Source organism: Tachysurus vachellii, chromosome 2 (genome assembly GCF_030014155.1).
Source record: "Tachysurus vachellii isolate PV-2020 chromosome 2, HZAU_Pvac_v1, whole genome shotgun sequence".
In the NCBI taxonomy this organism is placed as follows: Eukaryota; Metazoa; Chordata; class Actinopteri; order Siluriformes; family Bagridae; genus Tachysurus; species Tachysurus vachellii.
This window is the reverse complement of record NC_083461.1, coordinates 16,854,512-16,876,423: the sequence shown is the minus strand read 5'-3', so window position 1 is coordinate 16,876,423 and position 21,912 is coordinate 16,854,512. Positions and strand designations below refer to the sequence as shown.

At 43.1% G+C, this 21,912-nt stretch overlaps 1 protein-coding gene across 4 annotated transcripts in view; it reads left to right on the top strand.

Annotated features, from left to right (window-relative positions):
- Nucleotides 1–21,912, top strand: part of trrap (transformation/transcription domain-associated protein) — a 62,477-nt gene that overhangs the window by 7,088 nt on the left and 33,477 nt on the right. The window contains exons 15-44 of one of the 4 annotated variants that reach the window (XM_060860371.1): nt 539–869; nt 1,314–1,411; nt 1,571–1,759; nt 2,256–2,447; nt 3,150–3,315; nt 3,706–3,962; nt 4,063–4,263; nt 6,036–6,187; nt 7,467–7,666; nt 7,838–8,055; nt 8,160–8,357; nt 8,690–8,950; nt 9,256–9,417; nt 9,779–9,875; nt 10,189–10,310; nt 11,170–11,340; nt 11,462–11,530; nt 13,036–13,155; nt 13,260–13,379; nt 13,462–13,626; nt 13,731–13,912; nt 13,996–14,194; nt 17,123–17,251; nt 17,593–17,859; nt 18,005–18,211; nt 18,633–18,791; nt 18,904–19,032; nt 19,170–19,280; nt 19,447–19,593; nt 21,142–21,355. In XM_060860371.1, coding sequence (XP_060716354.1) covers nt 539–869; nt 1,314–1,411; nt 1,571–1,759; nt 2,256–2,447; nt 3,150–3,315; nt 3,706–3,962; nt 4,063–4,263; nt 6,036–6,187; nt 7,467–7,666; nt 7,838–8,055; nt 8,160–8,357; nt 8,690–8,950; nt 9,256–9,417; nt 9,779–9,875; nt 10,189–10,310; nt 11,170–11,340; nt 11,462–11,530; nt 13,036–13,155; nt 13,260–13,379; nt 13,462–13,626; nt 13,731–13,912; nt 13,996–14,194; nt 17,123–17,251; nt 17,593–17,859; nt 18,005–18,211; nt 18,633–18,791; nt 18,904–19,032; nt 19,170–19,280; nt 19,447–19,593; nt 21,142–21,355 — 5,233 coding nt within the window. Of the gene's footprint in view, nt 1–538; nt 870–1,313; nt 1,412–1,564; nt 1,760–2,255; nt 2,448–3,149; nt 3,316–3,705; nt 3,963–4,062; nt 4,264–6,035; nt 6,188–7,466; nt 7,667–7,837; nt 8,056–8,159; nt 8,358–8,689; nt 8,951–9,255; nt 9,418–9,778; nt 9,876–10,188; nt 10,311–11,169; nt 11,359–11,461; nt 11,531–13,035; nt 13,156–13,259; nt 13,380–13,461; nt 13,627–13,730; nt 13,913–13,995; nt 14,195–17,122; nt 17,252–17,592; nt 17,860–18,004; nt 18,212–18,632; nt 18,792–18,903; nt 19,033–19,169; nt 19,281–19,446; nt 19,594–21,141; nt 21,356–21,912 lie in introns of all 4 variants that reach the window. The other 3 variants (XM_060860352.1, XM_060860362.1, XM_060860344.1) reach the window with 3 other exon arrangements.

Below are 21,912 nucleotides of genomic sequence, written 5' to 3'. Positions count from 1 at the left end.
TGACCTAATAATTGTAATGGCTTAAACATTAAAAAAAAAAGAAATTGTTGTCACCAATCAGACATTAATGGTGTATTCTGATGTTTGTAAGCCAGAAATTCCATCCAACCGGAACATCAGAGATTTTTGGTGAATATCTCTGCGCTATACAATGACCATGATATTAAAACGAATGCAGGGTGAAGTGAATAACTTTGATTATCTCTTTACATTGGCACCCGTCAGCGTGTGGGATCTATTAGGCAGCAAATCAAAAGTCAGTTCTCAAAGATAATGCAGGAAAATGGGCAAGTGTAACTATCTGAGTGAGTTTGATATAAGCGACTGTGTCAGAGCATCTTTCTAATCACTTGGGTTTTTTTGTTTGTTTTTGTTTTTGTAAAGGAAGGTCTAAATGATTTAGTGTTCTTTTAGCCATAATGGAGTCCTTCATTCCCAGGCACTCTGGTCTCACCGTGTTCAATTTAACAATGCATTATTAAATCTGTGTTTTTGTATCAAAAGTTGCTCAAATCCCTTTTCTTGTAACATCCACCAGGTATTTGTGTTAAAGTTCCACACCATTGCACGCTATCAGCTCGTCTCCATCTTTAAGAAGTGCAAGCCCCAGTCGGAGATGGGCGTAGTGGATTCAGGAGCATTGCCAGGAGTCCCAGCCACTCCTACAGCCACCACTCCAGCCTTACCACCACCTGCCCCTCCCACGCCGGTCCCTCCGGCCCCACCTTCTGCCACGCCCTTTGACAGAGCAGGGGAGAAAGAGGACAAGCAAACTTTCCAGGTGTCAGATTGCCGCAGCTTGGTGAAGACACTTGTGTGTGGTGTGAAGACCATCACATGGGGGATCACCTCCTGCAAAGCTCCAGGAGGTAAGAGCTTTTGACTATTGTAAATAACAAGTTCCAGATTTGTCATCCATCCACACATTACCTTCACCTTTACAAGTACACAGCACGCAGACATCTCTCTCTCTCTCTCTCTCTCTCTCTGTGATTGATACTCGGTGTAGGTGTCAAGGAATAAATGCCACACGATGAATTTTTTACAGCATTGTGGGTATCGAGTATTTTTCTGTAACAGATTACCGTAGAGATTAATGGCTGATGGATGCAAAAATCTATATTCTTTTTAGCAATTGTTTATCTTCCACCTATTGATTTTTAAGTAAGGAGAAACTATTTGTTTTTTCAGGCTTTTTATTGCCAGCATAACATAAGCAATCCTTAGCAGAGCTAGATATCGTGATATTATGATATTGATACACAATATATATGATAGATTGCAATTATTGCGTCTTTTGCTATTTATTTCAGAAGCCCAGTTTATTCCCAATAAGCAACTTCAACCCAAAGAGACTCAGATCTACATCAAGCTGGTCAAATATGCCATGCAGGCTTTGGATATTTACCAGGTATGACTGACACTTAATTATTGTCCAGTCCTGGCTGTGCAAGACTCCCACTACACTGGTTTGGTTAAAAGATGAATTGGTTTTCTATGAGTTGAGAACCGATAATGGAGTTTTACAGCTTATCACAGAGACGAAAACCCCCCTTTTGGCTAGGTACAGATTGCTGGCAACGGGCAGACATACATTCGTGTGGCCAACTGTCAGACTGTCCGCATGAAGGAGGAGAAGGAGGTTCTGGAGCACTTCGCTGGAGTTTTTACCATGATGAACCCACTGACTTTTAAAGAGATTTTCCAAACCACTGTGCCGTACATGGTCGAGAGGATATCCAAAAACTACGCCCTGCAGGTAGGCGCTAGTCTGCTTTGGATCAGTCTGTAGTTCCAAAATGACCAGCTATACATTGTTCACTTACACTCCATCGTCTAGTGCAGGGGCGTCTAATCTTATCCCCAAAAGGCAACGTAGGGTTCAGGTTTTCATACCAGTCAAGCAGGAGGCACATCTAATTCCACTTGTTTAATCAGTTGAGCTTTGCTTTCAGTAGACTCAGGTGTGGCTTCTGCTTGGCTGGAATGAAATCCTGCACCCGCACTGGTCCTTCCTGAATAAGACTGGACTTCTTCTCTAGTGTATGTGTGTGTGTGTGTGTGTGTGTGGTTTTTATCACAATTGCTAGAACAAAACCTAACAACTACAATGGAACTCAAACCTCAACCAGTTTTCACACTGATTACTGCATTAAAAAAAAAAAACGTTTTTAACTCGTTAGCTTTAGTTTATACGTGTGAATAGAGTTTGTTCTAAATACTGTAAATGTGATTTTATTACTTTTTCTTTTCAGATTGTTGCGAATTCATTCCTGGCGAACTTGTCAACCTCTGCGCTGTTTGCCACCATCCTAGTGGAGTACCTTTTGGAGCGTCTACCCGAGATGGGCTCCAACGTGGAGCTGTCCAACCTCTACCTCAAACTCTTCAAACTTGTGTTTGGCTCTGTTTCTCTCTTTGCTGCTGAGAATGAGCAGATGCTCAAGGTCAGAAACTGTAACCTTTGTCCTCATGTTTTTTGTTTTTTTTTTTTTTTGATTAAGATAGCTGGGTTAGAAGGTGGATTTTGTTGCCTCAGAGTTTCTCACACACACCTAACCATGACAACACACATGACGTTGATGGCGTCTGCGCTAGCAGCTCCGCTACATTAATTTTAATGTGTTCTGTCAGCTGCTCAGATGAGAAATGACACTTGTGCCTCAGACTGACAGCAAGGACTAGAGTGAAGGTCACTGAAATAACGGTGCAGAGAGAGAAGAGATCCATTTTTCCTTTCTCTGACCCATGGCTCCAGGTTTATTGAGAGCAGGATATGATATTCAGAAAATATTAATTGACTCCGTCTCTCTTGTCACATTTCAATATGACAACTGTAATTCATCCTTCAGCTTTTGAGTGCTGCATGACGTTCTCGTGTTTTAGGTGGCTTTCACACATAAAGATGAATGTATGGATTGGCCTGTTTTAAATGCTTAGTGTTTAGAGCCTTTTTTTTTTTTTTTGAAGCATGCTAAATGTTTTAGAAAACACTTTACTCTAAATCCAGGTCCCTGGTTAAAGGTTCTGTAAGTTTTGTTCCTGTGAAAGTTAAAAAAAAAAAAATAAAATCTTCAAGCTCGCTCTTTCTTTCATTTATATTTAATAATTTTGCAATTATTTATTGCTACGTTCTCTTGTGTCTACAGCCCCATCTCCATAAGATTGTGAACAGCTCTATGGAACTTGCCCAGTCAGCCAAAGAGCCCTACAACTACTTCCTGCTGCTCAGGGCTCTGTTCCGTTCTATTGGTGGAGGAAGTCATGACCTGCTGTATCAGGAGTTTCTGCCTCTTTTACCCAACCTTCTGCAGGGTAAATAAACTCTTGTTTGTTCTGGCATGCTGTTAGCTATTAAGCAGTCTCTCTAGGATGTCGATCCTAAAGCAAAATTCTGTGCTTTTCAAAGCCAAGATGTGTTGTGTGACGTTATCACAACACGCATTCAGCCAAAGCACTCTTTAATTCACGTGCATTGAACATTACAGAATTTATGCGGATATGCGTCTTCATTGGTAGGAGTCCTATGCTTGCAGTGTTGCTGCAATAAATGCTGCAGTAAAATCATTTTTTAGCTGCAAAAACATTTCTGGAGAGACTGACTGAGGTGTGTTATGCAGTTCGGGAATAAATAAATGGTGCTGTTTATGTATTTTCCTTATGTATTAAAATTGATTTAGAGCAAAAAACGCCATCTGCTTTCAGGTTTGAACATGCTGCAGAGTGGCCTCCATAAGCAGCACATGAAGGATCTGTTTGTGGAATTGTGTCTGACCGTGCCTGTCCGCTTGAGCTCTTTGCTTCCCTACCTGCCCATGCTCATGGACCCTCTGGTGTCTGCGCTTAACGGCTCCCAGACGCTGGTAAGCCAGGGCCTGCGCACTCTCGAGCTCTGCGTGGACAACCTGCAGCCAGACTTCCTATATGACCACATCCAGCCTGTTCGTGCTGAGCTCATGCAGGTACCGTCTTCCAGCTTTGAACATTGAACTTGAGGAGAATTTTTTTTTCTTCTTCTTCTGGTTTTGAAAGCGCACACTTTTTTTCTTTTTTTGTGTCTAGGCCCTTTGGAGAACTTTGAGAAATCCAGCAGAGACTATCTCTCATGTAGCTTACCGGGTGCTGGGCAAGTTTGGTGGAAGCAACCGGAAGATGCTGAAGGAGTCCCAGAGGCTGCAGTATGTGGTTACTGAGGTTCAGGGCCCCAGCATTAAGGCCGAGTTTACTGACTGCAAAGCCTCTGTTCAGCTGCCCATGGAGAAGGTATTACTTTTTCTTTCTTTCTTTTTTTTCTCTGCTTCAATACCGTGTTGAATCTCTTGCTGGGAAATGCAGAGGTTGTTTGCAGTGAATAAGAATGTTCATGATAATATAATAGATATGTTTCTAATGAGATCAGTTAGCTAAATTCTTAGCAGTCATAAATACCACAGGGATGCGAGGCAGCTTTGGCTAATGGCTGTTCACTTAGCAGTTTGCGATCGGTGACGAAACCTTCACTGAACTTCACTGAGAAGTCTGTAAGAATCACATATAGGCTCATATGTGAGCAAAGTCCGCTTCGTATTGTAGTTCAGCGTAAGCTTCAAGGCAACAAAGGAGGCCCGGAGACAGGATTTTTATTGTGTAATGAATTCTTGTCAAAGAGAAGCGCGTGAGAGGAGACGGTGTCTTCCCCAGGTAATTAAAGAGATCATCAGGCTGTAAGCAGCTCCTGTCCCCATCCTCCTACTCCTCCCACTTCTTAATCAATCTCTCTGTGCCGTGCAGACGGGATTATTTGCTCCAGCTAATGGCTCTTCCTGCTGCCCGCCGCTACTTGGGAAAACACAAACTGTCATTTTTGTAATTGCCTTCGTGCCTCCAAGATGGATGCCTCCCGCCATTACGCTGGCGCAGCTTAATTTCATTTGCATACGCCTTGCGGTCGCAGCGAGCAGCAGCTGCTCTTCAGTGCAGCCTGGAGCCCAGCTCTGTCGGTTTGGATTAAGAGAAGCTCCAACGCTCCATAACTCTCAATATCCCCCGCAGGACCAACAACAACCCCCAGTCAGCCCTTTGCTCCAGCACCAAGTGTGACTACTTTTAGAGCGCTCTTTAAGAACTCTTGATTGTGACAAATTCAGAAGAGAAATGGTGGCTGTGATCAACTCCGGTGGTTGAATTCACTTGAGCTTCACACTTGGATATGAGTGATAACAAATGATGCAGTGCAGTTTAGCCATCTAGACTTCTGTCTCTCCAGTATCACAGAGTCAGCACTCCAGTCAGAAGTGCTCGTGCTTTCGCGCCCAAGTTCGCTTACGCCCGATTTGATTAATAACCCCCATTTTTTTCGTCACCTTGGTGGTTCTGCTTATATTTGTCTCTTGTCTAAGCATGGAGACTTTAATAAGGTTTAGCTTTCAGACAAGGTGAGAAAACTTCTAGTGTTTGTCTGGTGAATTCTACACTGTATGTAAATTTAACAACTCAAAAATCTCTTCTGGAAAGTTAGTTACTGAAGTGAAAAACTGTGAATTGTGGTGTGTATCTAAAATAGTGGTTTTCATTTAAAGGTAGGCCTTTTGGGGTTTCTATGTGAGCTGAAGGATGACCCTATTATAAATGTGTCACATAGCAGAGCATCTAGTTTCCAACCCCGCTTGTATTCCGTTTTTTCCCATCGTCAATTGGAGCATGTGCCTCTTTCTAAGTGTGTATTTTTGCCACTTAATTCACCATTCAAAAAAAAAAGGTTTGAGTCAATTTTTTCCGTAATCCTTTTTACCCCTTGTTGAGTTAAGCAGCCGTAACATGTCGGTATATATCTTTGACAGTGGCTTGAATTCATTGAGGCGGTTCTGCTTGATCTAGCCTTGAGTCAGACTATTTAACTCCTCATCTCCATCACTGAAGGTTGGCTGTTTGGTATGGCAGAGCAGAACTAGTTTGTGAAATGAGGAGTACAGTCCAGGGAGAAGAAAAGAACGGAACATGCAATGGAGGAAATGGCAGAAACATTTAACCGTGTGTTCTCTCTTGCTGTTTTCCAGGCCATAGAGACAGCACTGGACTGTCTGAAGAGTGCCAACACGGAGCCGTATTACAGGAGACAAGCATGGGAGGTGATCAAATGTTTCCTGGTGGCTATGACCAGCCTGGAGGATAACAAACACGCCTTGTACCAGCTCCTCGCCCATCCCAAGTACGAACCACTTATCTTTCACACAAGCCTTAAATATTTCCCTTGACATTTCAAATCAGGAAATCAGTATATAATTTGGGTTTCCGGGGAGTTGTTTTGCACTCTCTGGTTTACTGCTATGCACAAATTATCTCCTCCATTTGTCTCTTCTGCAAGTTCTCAGGGTGCAATGTGAGCACAGTTGGCTTCTGTATTGTCCTCACCTCTGAGGTTCCTCAGAGCCACGTGTGCTCTGTTAAAAAGGGCTAATTACTCAGACGGTTCGAGCGGTTGTGCATAGAGGGTAGCTAGGTCACATGACTCAGGCATTGAACTCTGCGCTGCGGCTAATTGACTTTCCTCTCTGTCTGTTTACCCCAAAAGCTCGCTGCCTGTGCCTCTCACAGAGATAATGAAGTGTGTCAGTTATGAAGGGGGAAGAGCAGCCTCCGCTGTCAGATGTCTTGATTCATGACATCCTCTCTTTCTCACTTTGAGCGCGGCAGACTGCGCTGGTCACAGTGAAAAGCGCCTTTTCAGAATGCAGCATGCTCTCTTAATATCTCACATGCCAGCCTGGATAATGGAGTCCCATTCAAGTGGCGGCGGTATGAATTTGAATTGATCCGCCACTCCCTCCCCCGCTAGCCAGCTCCTCGGCTATGTCTAGGCCAGAGCCAAAGTCTTTTAAATAGCGATAATGAAATGGCACAATCCATCACTGCTGCTACTGGCATTTGGCCTTATAGAATACAAGCTCAGGCATGGATAAAACAGCCGCTCAATCATAGCGTTCCTATCGGTGTGGTAAATAATGAAACATCCAACCAAATGCCAGTCAAATGCAAAGCAGAAGCTGCCACAGGACCGAGCTGTATAAACACATTTTTGGCATTGAATAATTAACCTCTATTACCTGATAGAAGTTTTTTTTTTTTTGATGCTTATGACATGAAATGATGAAAATTCTGCAGTATTCTCTTCGAATCCAAACTCCCACCACCTCACACACGCAACTTATCAGCCAGCACTCAATAATCTGTAGTAGAATTACTATGAAATTTTAGACTCTCAGAGAAGGGCCTCTCATCTCTGAAAGCGCATTTTATTTAAATAGCATGTTATCCATTCATTAGCCGTGTGTACGTAATTGGCACAAATTCCTATTAAAAGCAAGTTTTAAGTAGATCACTACAGAAAGACGCTTGTAAAATTCTTTTCCATGATCATGAGTGTGCTAAAGATGTGGCAGATGTACACCAGAAAGCATTTTTTTTTTAATATTGGCCTTTTCTTGTAGTTTTACAGAGAAATGGATCCCCAACGTAATCATTTCCCACCGGTACAAGGCCCAGGACACGCCTGCACGCAGGACGTTTGAACAGGCCCTGACCGGAGCCTTTATGTCTGCAGTCATTAAGGATCTGCGTCCCAGTGCTCTGCCTTTCGTGGCCAGTCTCATCCGACATTACACCATGGTGGCTGTAGCTCAGCAGTGTGGTAGGTACAACCCTGTATTCCTGGAAGCCATGAATTGCCTTTTTTTTTACTTTAAAATCTCAGCCCGACGAATAAATGTTCAAGCTTGTGTATCTTATGTTTGAATTCTGCAATAAATGGTTAAATCTGCAGAATACAGATTTTGTTTTCTTTAATTTCGATCTTTCACAGGTCCGTTCCTGCTGCCATGCTACCAGCTAGGCAGTCAGCCAAGTACTGCTATGTTCCACAGTGAGGAGAATGGCTCTAAGGGAATGGATCCCCTGGTGCTGATCGATGCCATTGCCATCTGCATGGCATACGAGGAGAAAGAGCTGTGCAAGATCGGCGAAGTTGCACTAGCTGTCATTTTTGACGTTGCCAGCATTATCTTGGGATCCAAAGAGAGGGTGAGTCTTTCAGCCTGCAGCACACAATATTGACTCTGTTCATGTCAAATGACTGCTGATATTTAATAAGACGTTTTTCTGAGTTAGTGTTTTGATTTCGCCAGGCGTGCCAGCTGCCACTCTTTTCCTACATCGTGGAGCGTCTGTGTGCGTGTTGCTATGAGCAGGCTTGGTATGCCAAGCTTGGTGGAGTGGTGTCTATCAAGTTCCTCATGGAGAGACTGCCACTTATTTGGGTGCTGCAGAACCAACTCACCTTCCTCAAGGCTCTGCTCTTCGTCATGATGGACCTCACTGGCGAGGTAGGAACAGTCACAGTGTCGCTCTTCAAATGTTTATGTTTGAGATTTTACGAGCGGACCGTCTCTGTAGAATCATGCACGAATCTCCGTTGTTGCTCCACCTAGGAGGTGCTTACAGAAACCTGTTTTGTGGGTGTTTCACAACATTACTTATAACTGTAATTAAATAAATAAATGTGATGTTTATTTCATACATTGTAGAACATGTATTGATGGCAATAGAGACCGTTATAGGAAAATCAACTTCATTGTGATTCCTCGAATCTCTACCGGTATCAACTCCTTGTACGTAAGATGAACCGTAATCACTGACGTCATGATGTTTGCTGCAGGTATCTAATGGTGCAGTGGCGATGGCGAAGACCACCCTGGAGCAGCTACTTGTGCGCTGTGCCACTCCCCTGAAGGAAGAGGAGAAGACTGAGGAGTTGCTCAGTGCACAGGACAAGTCCTTTCACATGGTGACCCATGACCTGGTGCGTGAGGTCACCTCTCCCAACTCCACCGTGCGAAAGCAAGCCATGCACTCATTGCAGGTTCTGGCCCAGGTTACTGGCAAGAGTGTCACCATCATCATGGAGCCCCACAAAGAGGTGAGTTTGAGTGATGCACCATCAGGGCTGTAAATGTCCACATGATGAATGTTCATGACTGAAATTGAGCTGGAGTATGAAATACAATCCAAGTCTTGAAAAATAAAAACTTTTATACTATGGATCACAAAGCTTCCAGTTGCTTCACAAAGATAACAAAAGCAATAAATGTAACCAGTGATAAATGTAGCGTCAGGATATAACCTTTCACAACGTTGTTGTTGTTCTAAACAAGCCCATCAATGATTGTAAGCCTTCGCATGTAATATGGAAAGGTTTTTACAGTGATCTTTGTTTGCTATCAGGTTCTTCAAGATATGGTTCCTCCCAAGAAGCACCTTCTTCGTCACCAGCCTGCCAACGCTCAGATAGGGCTGATGGAAGGGAACACATTCTGCACCACACTGCAGCCTCGCCTCTTCACCATGGATCTCAGTGTCGTCGAGCACAAGGTCTTCTACACTGAGGTAATCTCCAGGCACTCACACACCACAGAATGCCAGAAATCACACACAGATACTGTGGTATTATTAGTTTTAGAATATTTGCAGTGTCGTGTGTGCGTGTGCGTGTGCGTGTGCGCGTGCGTGTGCGCGTGCGCGTGCGTAAAAAAAAAACATAAAAAAATCTTCCCAATGTCTATCCATTCTTTTTGACCAGATAAAATAAGTGTTCTTAAACTGTTATACATTTGTCAGTTATTAGTCAGTTATTATTTTTGGTCATCACACACTCCATGCTAAGGTTAAACACAGGATGTTGTTGTTTTTTTTAGGACTTTTCTTGTTCTATGTGCTTTGCCTTTAGTAATTGTTGTGTCTTGTTCAGTTGTTGAATCTGTGCGAGGCTGAAGACGCTGCACTTATGAAGCTACCCTGCTACAAGAGTCTGCCGTCTCTTGTGCCGTTGCGCATTGCTGCACTCAGTAAGCATCTTATTCTTCATTTTATTATTATTAAGAAGTATTTCTTATACTATGTGTGGCAGCCTGAGAAAATTACACCGAGATATATTAGACAACTTATGACATTCTCGACTGTTTGTTATAACTTAATTTATAGGCTTTATAATTTAGATCATTTTCTTGTGGTGATTTTGCCTGTTTACTAGACTTCTAGGACTGTTGCACACGTTTGGTGTGTTAGGCCACATTAGGAGTTACAAAAGCGCTGTGTATTTCCGCTGAAAATTAATGAACATCTTGCATAAACACATTTTCGGTGTGTGTATTTATTCAGATGCTTTGGCTGCCTGCAACTACCTGCCCCAGTCTAGGGAAAAGATTATTGCAGCTCTCTTCAAGGCCCTGAACTCTACCAACAGTGAGCTGCAGGAGGCTGGCGAGGCCTGCATGAGAAAGGTCAGCTCGCTTACAAAACTGGTCTTCTTTTATTCCCCTTTCTCTGCATTTCTCCCTGCCGCGCTGCCACTAATGAGTTCTGCCTGGAACAATCAATACAGGATGGAGTGAGGCAGGCGGTGAGGAAAATGAATGTGGCTGTGATGCATCATCTTGCTATGGAAGACTGGCCTGGGCTTTATTAGAGTGGCCTTTCCTTTGCTAATGGAGATACACTGGGCTTTGAGTTTTTCTGTCCCACTGCTGACAGGAGATTGAAAGACAGCCTGCTGTTTTTGTGCAGCATGATACTGCTGTAGAATAAAAGTCAAATATCTCCTCTTTTAAGAAGTCACACACATCAATCTGGGTAATGATGTATATTGTCGCCGTGACACATGACGAATTCAATGCTGCACCGAGTCTATTAACGCGACTGATTTAACCAACACATTAGAATACAATAATATTCTAGATGTCTGCTTCTCAGTGACGCGTTCATGGATCTATTTTACTGGCTGAAGCAATTAAGAAATAAAGATACACCTTTTCTTTAGATTTTGTACTACAATGAACAGGGTTGTTGTAAACATTCTTATTAAAAGCATCATTTTGTTTGGAGCTGCCAGGGCAGAGAAATGCATTCACCATCCTGAGAAATGTGATGTATCCTCTTTTTATTGACATTTGCAAATCAGATTGTTTGGTATATGCTTTTAAATGTGGAGCTCTTCCTGGTGATGCGACTTGCCTCAATGCTGCAACATTGCTTTCACAATAGTGCACTATGTATTCATTCATAGAGGCTTTAAACGCACCTATAATGAATGTCTCTCATTGTGTGGGTTCATGTTTGTTTTTTGTTTTGTTTTTTTTTCAGTTCCTGGAGGGTGCCACCATTGAAGTGGATCAGATCCACACTCATATGCGGCCTCTGCTGATGATGCTGGGAGATTATCGCAGCCTGACTCTAAACGTTGTAAACAGACTCACCTCTGTCACAAGACTCTTCCCCAACTCCTTCAACGACAAGTTTTGTGACCAGATGATGGTGAGTTACGAGCACATAGTAAGACCTTTCACTTAATATACCTTTATCTTTGTCATTTATTCTGAAACGTCAAGACGGTTGTATTATAGCCGTGTAATCTTCTGGGCTTTGTTTCTCTCAGCAACACTTGAGGAAATGGATGGAGGTGGTGGTGCTCACTCATAAAGGAGGCCAACGCAGTGACGGCAGTGTAAGTGCGAGCGTGTTTCCATTTGCTTGCGTTAGGGTTCGGCAGGGCCGAGTGAGCTTATTTTTGGAAGTCAGTGCTGACTCTCGGGGTCTTTACTGTGACTTTCAAATTTTTCCAAATGCAGATTTTCCTCCAAGTGGTTTTCTGCTTTAGCTCAAGCCTCCGCAGTCAGCATTGTCACACTGTTATAGCAGTGCTGGGTTACATGAGAGTGGTAGACTGAGGCCTTGTGTGCACGCCCCACCGTCTTCTGCCCCAGAACAGCTTGCTCATATGAGGTGTGAGTGGCCATATTACAATCAATGATTAATTAGGTGCCAGACTCCCATGAGTCGGCTTGCTAACAAGACTCCGAGCATCGGTTCCTTGTTTATCTGGTGGACAGATAACCTTGTAGAAGAAAGAAAAGGTGAGAAGATTGAACCTTGTAGATAACTGACATCCTTTGTGGCTCTCATTTTTTGCACCCACTTCCTCTAAACGTATTTTAATTACATGCAATTTGGTCCTTGGTACCTGTGAGTCATGAGCCGCCATGAGGATGAGATGGGGTCGGGCAGTGTGTGGGGATCAGGATGATGAGCTGGGAGAAGAGAAACAGGGTGATGGCTTTTCTACATTTCTTTAAACTTGTCTTTTTAAATGTGTCATGAGACCGTTTATAACTACAATTTTTGAACCCCACACAGTCCTTCTGTCAATCTGTGCTACATGATCAGCCCATTCCACTCATTTGGTCGAAATGTCACGTCTTTTTCTTCGCATCTCCTTTTATTTCTCACGTCTCCGCCACCTCTCCATCATTTAATGTTCTTCACTGCTGTCCTGTCACTCACTGCTTTGCTGATTGTGTGTTCGTTATTCTCTTGTTCTGGAGCAGCCTGCAATGGAGGGTGTGGAGGTGAGATGGTGCTGTGTTGGGAGGCGCTCTGCCTGTGCTCGTGCTTATTTTTTCTCTCTGTGCTGATGGAGTGCTCTGTACCCGTAACTGTGCTTCTGTGTCTGTGGTGTCGTGTTTGATTTCTGAGTATCACTTATTCCTCTGTTCGTCCCGTCAAGTCTAGACATAGCAGTTGTTGAGTGCCATATTCAGACAGCTGATTGGTGGTGAGGAGTGAATGTATAAGTACTGCACTAGGATTTTATATTTATTTCTTTTTTTAATTCTAGTTTTACATTTTACATGAAAATTGAAGGTCTGAGAAGGTGCCCTTTAGCAACAACATTTCTCAAGCACTAGAACACCTGGGGTAAATAATCCTTCCTCCCAGACTAGTGTTTACACATTCCCTAGGTCAGCAAACAGCATCACTTGCGTAGTCCAGTAAACTATATTTAGAAACATCCGATTTATTTTTCTTCATTATGTTCAATGTTAAAAATTAAAAGCCTACATTTTATTCTTGAGGAGTTCTTCCCACTGTTCCTCGCTGTTCAGGCTGGGACATGGTTCATAGCATTTGTGTAAAGATTACTAACAGAATGATGTTTTTTGTTCCATATAGGAGATGAAGATCTGCTCAGCCATCATAAACCTCTTTCACTTGATCCCAGCTGCTCCTCAGACTCTGGTCAAACCCCTGCTGGAGGTAGTGATGAAGACCGAGCGAGCCATGCTCATTGAGGTACAGGACTTTTTTTTTTTAATGAATCTTTATCTAATCGTTAGTCTATGCATGCTGTTTTGTCATGACGAGCAACAGGCATGAACTTTTGTGTCCCCATTTAGGCGGGCAGTCCTTTCCGAGAGCCACTCATCAAGTTCCTGACACGCCATCCTTCCCAGACAGTGGAACTGTTCATGATGGAGGCCACGCTGAATGACCCACAGTGGAGCCGCATGTTCATGGTAAACCCTTTTGACTGTTCTGCTTCTAAGCTTATTCACTGTAGGAACTGCATGTGGCTGAATGATACATTTCCCTTTTCAGAGTTTCTTAAAGCACAAAGACGCCAAGCCCCTCAGAGATGTTTTGGCCTCGAACCCGAGCCGCTTTGTCCCACTGCTAGTTCCTGCAGGTACTCCAGGTACAGTGCGGCCCGGCTCGCCGTCCACCAGTACAGTTCGCCTAGACCTGCAGTTCCAGGCCATTAAGGTGAGCAAAAGTCTTTGATCATTATTCTCTTCATTCCACATTAATCTGACTAAAGTGACTGTTCACTACAGTACAGCAGTGCAACCAATTCTCTTCTGTCTTAGATCATAAGCATTATAGTAAAGAATGATGAAGGTTGGTTGGCTGGCCAGCACTCTTTGGTGAGCCAGCTAAGGCGAGTCTGGGTCAGCGAGGCTTTCCAGGACCGTCACCGTAAAGACAACATGGCTGCCACAAACTGGAAGGAGCCTAAATTGCTGGCCTACTGCCTGCTCAGCTATTGCAAGTATGACCAAGACTTTCTAAATCTTGTTGAGTCACATGGATGTGCAGAAGTCTGTATGATCCTAGAGGATTGTTTCTTTACAGACGTAACTACTCTGAGATCGAGCTGCTCTTCCAGCTGCTGCGAGCCTTCACTGGTCGCTTCCTGTGCAACATGACCTTCCTGAAGGAGTACATGGAGGAAGAGGTTCCAAAGAACTACACCATTGCACACAAACGAGCACTCTTCTTTCGCTTTGTCGAATTCAACGACCCGCAGTTTAACGACGAACTCAAAGCCAAGGTGAGACACCTTTTTGTGACGTGTAAAGATACTGTGATGGGGAGAAATGTTTTAAAGTCTTAAAGATTGTTAGTTTAATATTATACAGGGCTGAATTTCCAAGGGACTTCAACCCTGTCAAATCACCAGACAAAAAGCTCTCCAAGGTATTTTGCATGCCTACATAGGAAATCTCTGTACTTAGCTGTGACCCTCTTCTTCTGTTTACTGAGACGTATTTGGGGGGAGTGACTGATTTTATGACCTGGATCAGTGTACCTGTGCATAACAAACACAAGCTCTAGACTTAATTAGAGACAAAAGACCAGAGGCATGAGATTGCAACATGCTCCTGTCATGCCACCTGAGCACTGGGAGTATAATCCTGTATTTGAGAGGCCCTGCTTGAATATACATGGCTAAAGCTGGAAGCTTTTGTCACAGACAAACTCAGCTTTGCTCTCAGAGGCACTGCATTTACACACCTGAAGCTCTCCGTAGAGCGCTGATGTCAAATATTTGTGTAAAGTTGTTTAATCTGCACAGAAATATTCAAGCCAGGAGAGTTGGAGGAAGTTGCATAATATTGGTGTTATGGTTTTATGGGAATTCAATAAATGGTGACCATTTTAAGATTCTTTCATTCATCTTCTACCGCTTATCCGAACTACCTCGGGTCACGGGGAGCCTGTGCCTATCTCAGGCGTCATCGGGCATCAAGGCAGGATACACCCTGGACGGAGTGCCAACCCATCACAGGGCACACACACACTCATTCACTCACGTAATCACACACTAGGGACAATTTTCCAGAGATGCCAATGAACCTACCATGCATGTCTTTGGACCGGGGGAGGAAACCGGAGTACCCGGAGGAAACCCCCGAGGCACGGGGAGAACATGCAAACTCCACACACACAAGGCGGAGGCGGGAATCGAACTCCCAACCCTGGAGGTGTGAGGCGAACGTGCTAATTTTAAGATTCATCCATGAAAATGTATTTTCTTTCTCTTTTTATTTCTTTTATTTCATCCATCCATCCATTTGGAGCCTTTTAACAACAAGTCTTCAATGTCCTTTGATTAATTTCCTTTTCCCTCCTGCAAACAGTCAATTTACATGATTTTTGGTTGTTTAGCCATCGCCGCCCTCCTACAGCCCTGCAAAGCGTAGCCATTTTTCACCTCCTGCCAGTCTGCATCCGAATCACTGCCACTAAAAGTGCACACAGACGCTTTTTTGCGAGGAGACACAGCAACCTGCTTTAACGCAGTGCCTTTTTTGAGTGCTATTCTGTGGCGTTCTATTCTCTGATGTGTGTGTGTGTGTGGGGGGGGTGTCTGTGTTTAAGGGCTGTGTGCTGCCATAATAGATAGTGTGTAATGGAGTCTGCGCTGCTCCATCACTCATGCTAACGGCGTAGGGGCTCATTAGGGTGGGGGATAATGAAGGCACACCTGCAGCCCTGCAGCCTGCCTGATACCAGCACCGTACGTGCCATCATTTATTTTACACGCACGCTAACAGAACAAAAACCTACACACAGCATCCACTATTAAACAACAATACACAGCCAGCTTTTGTCTCACCTGCAGAGACGGTCAAAGCCGGGTTTGCTCACTGGTCTGATTACCCTGGGGGACGAGCAGACATGATTATTGATCACTTTTTGTAATGGGATGTGTCTCGGCTCAAGTAGCGCTGCCCTGATGCTTTTCTGTAAAGGCTTAATGAGAGAGGCTTGAGAGTGTAGAACAGCTTAAGAGTTGTGTTTTCAGAATGTAGTGTTTTGGTGTGATCTCTAACTTCTAAAGATGATTTTTTTTCTGTAACTAAGAAATGACAGTATAATAATACTGAAGGTATCAGACATGCGAAATAGCATGAAAATATTTATTAATTGATTTGATTTATTAAAGGATTTGTTTTAAAAGCATTTTAGAGAACAGCTTGTTCCCACATATGTAACAGCAACAGGCGTTGGCATTGCTCATGGAGAATGTTGGGACAATTATACATTTTTATTACTTTTTTCCATTCTTACACCAGTGGTTTTTATCCCTTTTGTGCCTGGCTTTAATTTTCCAAAAAAAATAGTAGTTATATTTTTCAACTTTTCTGGAATAGTTGTAAATCACTACTTTCTATGCAGAAGAAACTCTGTCTTGTGTAATCCACTACTGCTGTAAACACGCTACATTGCCAAGTGTAGAATGTTCAAAATGAAACCAAGCAACTATATATCTTTGGCTAAGCAACCCTCGATGTATTTTATTTATTTATTTATTTATTTCTTCTCCTAACAGACGCTCCATCTTTCAGCTTAACACATGGTGACAGAAGTAACACTTAAAAATATATTTATGTACTCAAAGCTGTGCAGATAGAATTTTGTACACAGTCTCCAGAACGTCTTGGGTAAAAAGTTAGGTTGAATTTAAATTAGGTTGTGCCTTATCGAGAGAAATCTATATTATGGGGTTGTTTTGACTTGTCGTTTTCATCTGTTGCTTTCCCATCTTTTTTCCTCACTTTGTTTACTTTTATCTCATGTCCCCTTTGTACACATCCAACATTATTATTTTTATTTTATTTTTTTTTTTTAAATACATTTATCATTCCTCTTCCTGGGATTTGAGCAGGAGAGCCAGAGGGGAACGCAAACAGTCTAATGATGTTATTGTAATGTGCTCTTATGTCACTGTGATTAATATCACAGAGCTGGAGAATGAAGTGCCACCCATGACTCAAAATCAGAGCTGTCACCCAGCAGCAGAGGTTCTGAGGAAGCAATAAATTATAACACTCTTGACAACTTGGTCACTCCTGCAGCCTGGGCTTTAGCGTTTGTTGCATCATTCTTAGTCCAAAGTGTTGATGATCTGAAATTTTAGTGGATGTTTTGATTTATTTGGATTACCGTGACACTTTTTTTTCCCTGCCCTCAGGTTTTGCAGCACATCCTACATCCAGCCTTTCTGTACAGCTTTGAGAAAGGGGAAGGAGAGCAGCTCCTAGGCCCACCCAACCCTGAGGGCGACAACCCAGAGAGCATCACTAGTGTTTTCATCACCAAGGTAATGCTGCAGGCTTCCACATCCCACCTGTCATTCACTTCTAACCAGGGGCTAGTATTAGTCTGAGAGAAATATCACAACCTTGTTAAAGGTCATAGTGTTTGTGCTGTTTCAAATCGGATTATAGCCAAGACAGAATGCTCTGGGATAATGGCCTCCATTTGTTTCACACTCAAATTGATTATCTCTTGCCAAGTCTGACATTAACCATAGCAGGGAGCCTGGACTATCAGTTACTCTGGCAGCCTGATCCTTTGTAGCCTCTTCAAATCTCAGAATTTACTCGCAGTAATAGTGTTTTTATAAGGATGAAATTAAGTAAGTCTGTTTGTGTTGTGCAGGTGCTGGACCCAGAGAAACAATCTGACCTCCTGGACTCACTGAGGATCAATCTACTGCAGTTTTCCACACTGCTGGTGGAACACGCACCCCACCACATTCATGACAACAACAAGAGCAGGAACAGCAAACTGAGGCGCCTCATGACCTTCGCATGGCCTTGTCTGCTACCTAAAGCTTGCGTGGACCCGGCTTGCAAATACAGCGGTCATCTGCTCCTGGCCCACATCATCGCCAAATTTGCCATTCACAAGAAGATTGTCCTGCAGGTTAGAAAATTAAGTCAAATCCGGTGTCATCTGTACAAAATTGTATACAGTTAATTGTATAAGTACACGGTTGTAGATCCGGTAAAAAGATTTGTTTTGTTAATTCTTCTCCGGGTCTGAACACTCATGTATGTTCTGTCTTCAGGTGTTTCACAGTCTGTTGAAGGCTCACACTATGGAGGCTCGTGCCATTGTGCGGCAGGCCATGGCTATCCTGACCCCAGCTGTACCAGCCCGCATGGAGGACGGGCATCAGATGCTCACTCACTGGACTCGCAAGATCATTGTAGAGGAGGGTCACACTGTGCCACAGCTGGTCCATATACTGCACCTCATTGTGCAGCATTTCAGGGTACGAGCCAGCCTTCACTTATACTTCACTTAACTTTTATACAAATTGTAGACCATGAATATGAATCCTGGCCCATATGCAAAAAGAGTCTAAGAATGATTTCAGAGCGCTCGTAATTTAGCTTAAACATTTCTAACTAGGAATCTTACCAATTCATCGCAATACGTTTCTTCTCTCTCTTCACCTTAAGCCTCTTAAGTCCTCCTCACTACTCTAGATTTTTTTGACCTTGTGAGCCTTTTTAAAGGTTAAGATGCTTTGTGAATAACTTTTATCTTTACTATGAACTTCTCTTTAATTTTAAGAGGAAATGCCCACATTTCTAAGAATTTTCACGAATACAGGCACTGGTTTTTATACCCGAGGAGAAAAACAGGGTTTTGCTGTCACTCTTGATGACCTTGTGCTTGTTTTTGGTCAGGTTTACTATCCTGTGAGGCATCACCTTGTGCAACACATGATCAGTGCTATGCAGCGACTTGGCTTCACCCCTAGCGTCACTATCGAGCAGAGGAAGCTGGCGGTGGATCTGGCCGAGGTGGTCATCAAATGGGAGCTTCAGCGGATCAAAGATCAGCAGGTCAGACACATTTAATACGTAGATTAATATAAATACACAAACAATTTTGTATTTCTTTGATGGTAGAGCATTCCTCAGAACTAGAACCCTTTTGTGGATGTTTTGGTGACAGCCAGAGTCAGAAGCAGATGCGACTGCCGGTGGCGAGGGCACAAGCTCTGGAGCGCTGAAGCGGGGAGCATCTGTGGACTCTGCTCAAGATGTGAAGAGGTTCCGTGCAACTACCGGTGCCGTGGGAACGGTGAGGAAACCTTAAACCCAGCAACCGTTTGAGATGTCATAACTGCAGCCCTGTCTGTCTGTCTTTCTCTGTGTCTATCTGTTTAAATGATTCGGAGTGCCATGTTTGAACACAGAGTCTCGTATTTCTCTTATCAGGTGTTTGGTCGCAGTCAGTCAATGCCTGGCACTGAGGCCCTGCTCACCAAACCTGTAGAGAAGCAGCACACAGACACCGTGGTCAACTTCCTCATCCGCATCGCCTGCCAGGTATCTAAACCTCCTTTTCTTCTATTCTCTCGTTGTCAATAGAAGGATTACAGTCAGGTAACTTGATATAAATTAGATCATTGCCTTCTAAGCTGTTCTTTGTTTTCATTATATTGCATTGTAGTATTTTGTACTCTACATCATGTTAATTGTCTTCTGTTCCTAGGTGAATGACAGCACTAGCGTAGCAGGCTCTCCTGGTGAACTACTCTCCCGCCGCTGTGTGAATTTGATGAAGATGGCCCTCAGGCCAGACATGTGGCCCCGTGCTGAGCTCAAGCTGCAGTGGTTTGACAAGCTGCTCATGACTGTGGTGAGTAGGAAGCTGTGCTTAAAAACCTGCCTAAAGGTGATGAGTGTTTTTTAATGAAGTTTATTTTGTGTAAGTTGGAACATGTTGGTTAGATCTCCGACTATTAGTAAATATCATACGCAATTGTTATATATATATGTATGTATGTGTGTGTGTATATATGTGTGTATGTGTATAAATACTTATATTTATATTTATTTATTTCAGCTCTCTTTGTCTTGACCGAGACATTCTCCTTGTCCTCGTCCTGTCTCATTCCTCCTCATTTTTTTTCCCCGTTGCCTTTCCAAAAGTGGTTTTGATGTGAGCCAAATCGATATCCCCTGCCTTATGACTGATTTCCCACTCTCTGAAGCTGAGCGCTGTGACTAATTCTCTTGTCATCTAGGAGACTGGGTCTCAATTAGGCAGTCTGTCCACTCTTTCAGGGTGTGTTTTTTGTTGTATTTGTTCCACCTTTTTGGTGCTCTCTTTCTCACTTGCCCTCTCTTTCCTTCTTTTCCTCCCCCTCCGTGCCATTGGAACAGCCTTCCTGTGTTCCAGACACACCACCCTATTGATTCTTTTCAGGACTAGGCACATGTGCCCTTCTCTAGGCTTGTGTGCTTGATTGAAATGCACAAATGGGGCCTTATTCCCCAGGCTGCAATAAAATGACAGTGCAGTCTGTTTGGATTCCTGGAGTTTGGCATTTGTCTGTCTTGAATACCAGGAAAGATCTTGTTTTTTTCACTTTATACGGTTTAGCAGGTAACGGCTGTGAACAAGATTCAGCAAGACCTTTGCTTGACATTTGTTTGTAAGACAAATACAAATAGTGATGTTAATGGTTCAAAATAGAGGAAGTATTTTCTTTAACAGTTGAGTTTGTTTTTATTTAGTTCTGTTATTTTCTCTTAGATTCTAACTGAAAAATGTCTGACACCATACTTCCATATGTATTATTTACTAGCGTTATAGTGTTAACATAAAAAAAAAGAGAATCTTCTATGAGCAAGTGTGTTCAGTGATGTATATCCAGAACTCAAAGCGTTGTGTAGCTGTTTTATGCAATTATTCTTAAAAACCTTTTTTTTTTTTACCCCTTAATTCATTTCTACTGCTATTTCATGTGTCCTCAAACAGACAGATCTTAGCAAGGTTATCAGTATGCCCTAGACGTGCCCCGACAAAGGCACTAGTTGTCATGGGTTGCTCTGGGTTTCATAAGGGAGTAGACTACCCGCCCAACCCCATTCTTATAAATAAAGCACACCACAAATCCGATTTCTATCATTTCATTGTGTTGCCTTGTCCCTGTTTAAGGGACATGCATCTGGGTTGGGTAGCTCACTGCATATCAACCTGTGTGTCCCCTTTTAGTCACATCTAAGCTGCATACTGGAGTCCGTCTCAGTTGTAACTTGATGTGCGGAGCTTTCCATCGGTGAAACTGGTGTTACTTTTAATAGCCATGTCTCATTTTTGTCGTCTGATGTATATAATTGTGCTTTAAAACCGAACGCGTTTATTTATCTCCGATTGTGTGCTTCTTTCTGTCTTTTATAGGAGCAGCCCGCCCAGGCCAACTTTTCAAACATCTGCACAGGACTGGAGATCTTGAGCTTCCTGCTGACCGTGCTGCAGTCACCAAACATCCTGGCTCACTTCAAGCCTCTGCAGAGAGGCATCGCAGCATGCATGACCTGCGGCAACACCAAAGTCCTCCGAGCTGTGCACTCTCTGCTCTCCAGACTCATGAGCATCTTCCCCACTGAGCCCAGTGAGTTCATGAGCACGGGCCAGTTGTATTTCTAGGAATTTTTCCACCTAACAGGAAATATACCCATGTTTTTCCATTTCCAATAACAAAGATTCCTGTATTATAGTTTTCTATGCTGGTCAAGATTGGTGCTAACAGGAATGAATGGCTCTTGGGGTTGTAGTTTCGTGCAGCATTGGAGTGAACACACACACACACACACACACACACGTCACACAAATGTCGCACAAACACACCGCAAAAAAGGGAAAAAATCAGATCAGTTAAGATGCTTAATTGAACTTCTGAAATTATACACCCTTCTAGGAGCAGACGACATATTTATAAACACATGCATGCAATATTCAACAGGAAAACATTTAGTTTTCCACAAGATTATCATTGGCACTTAACAGAATTCTTTATTTGCTTGATTGTGTCAAATATGTGAGCTTATCTTGTTTATTTTACTACATGCTAAATCAACCAAACACAGACTTCCGCTGTAGCAGATCTGCAGTGTGGATTCTTCCTGTTTAAGTAGTTCCTGGCCTCAGTTACAATTCTTTTTCCAACTG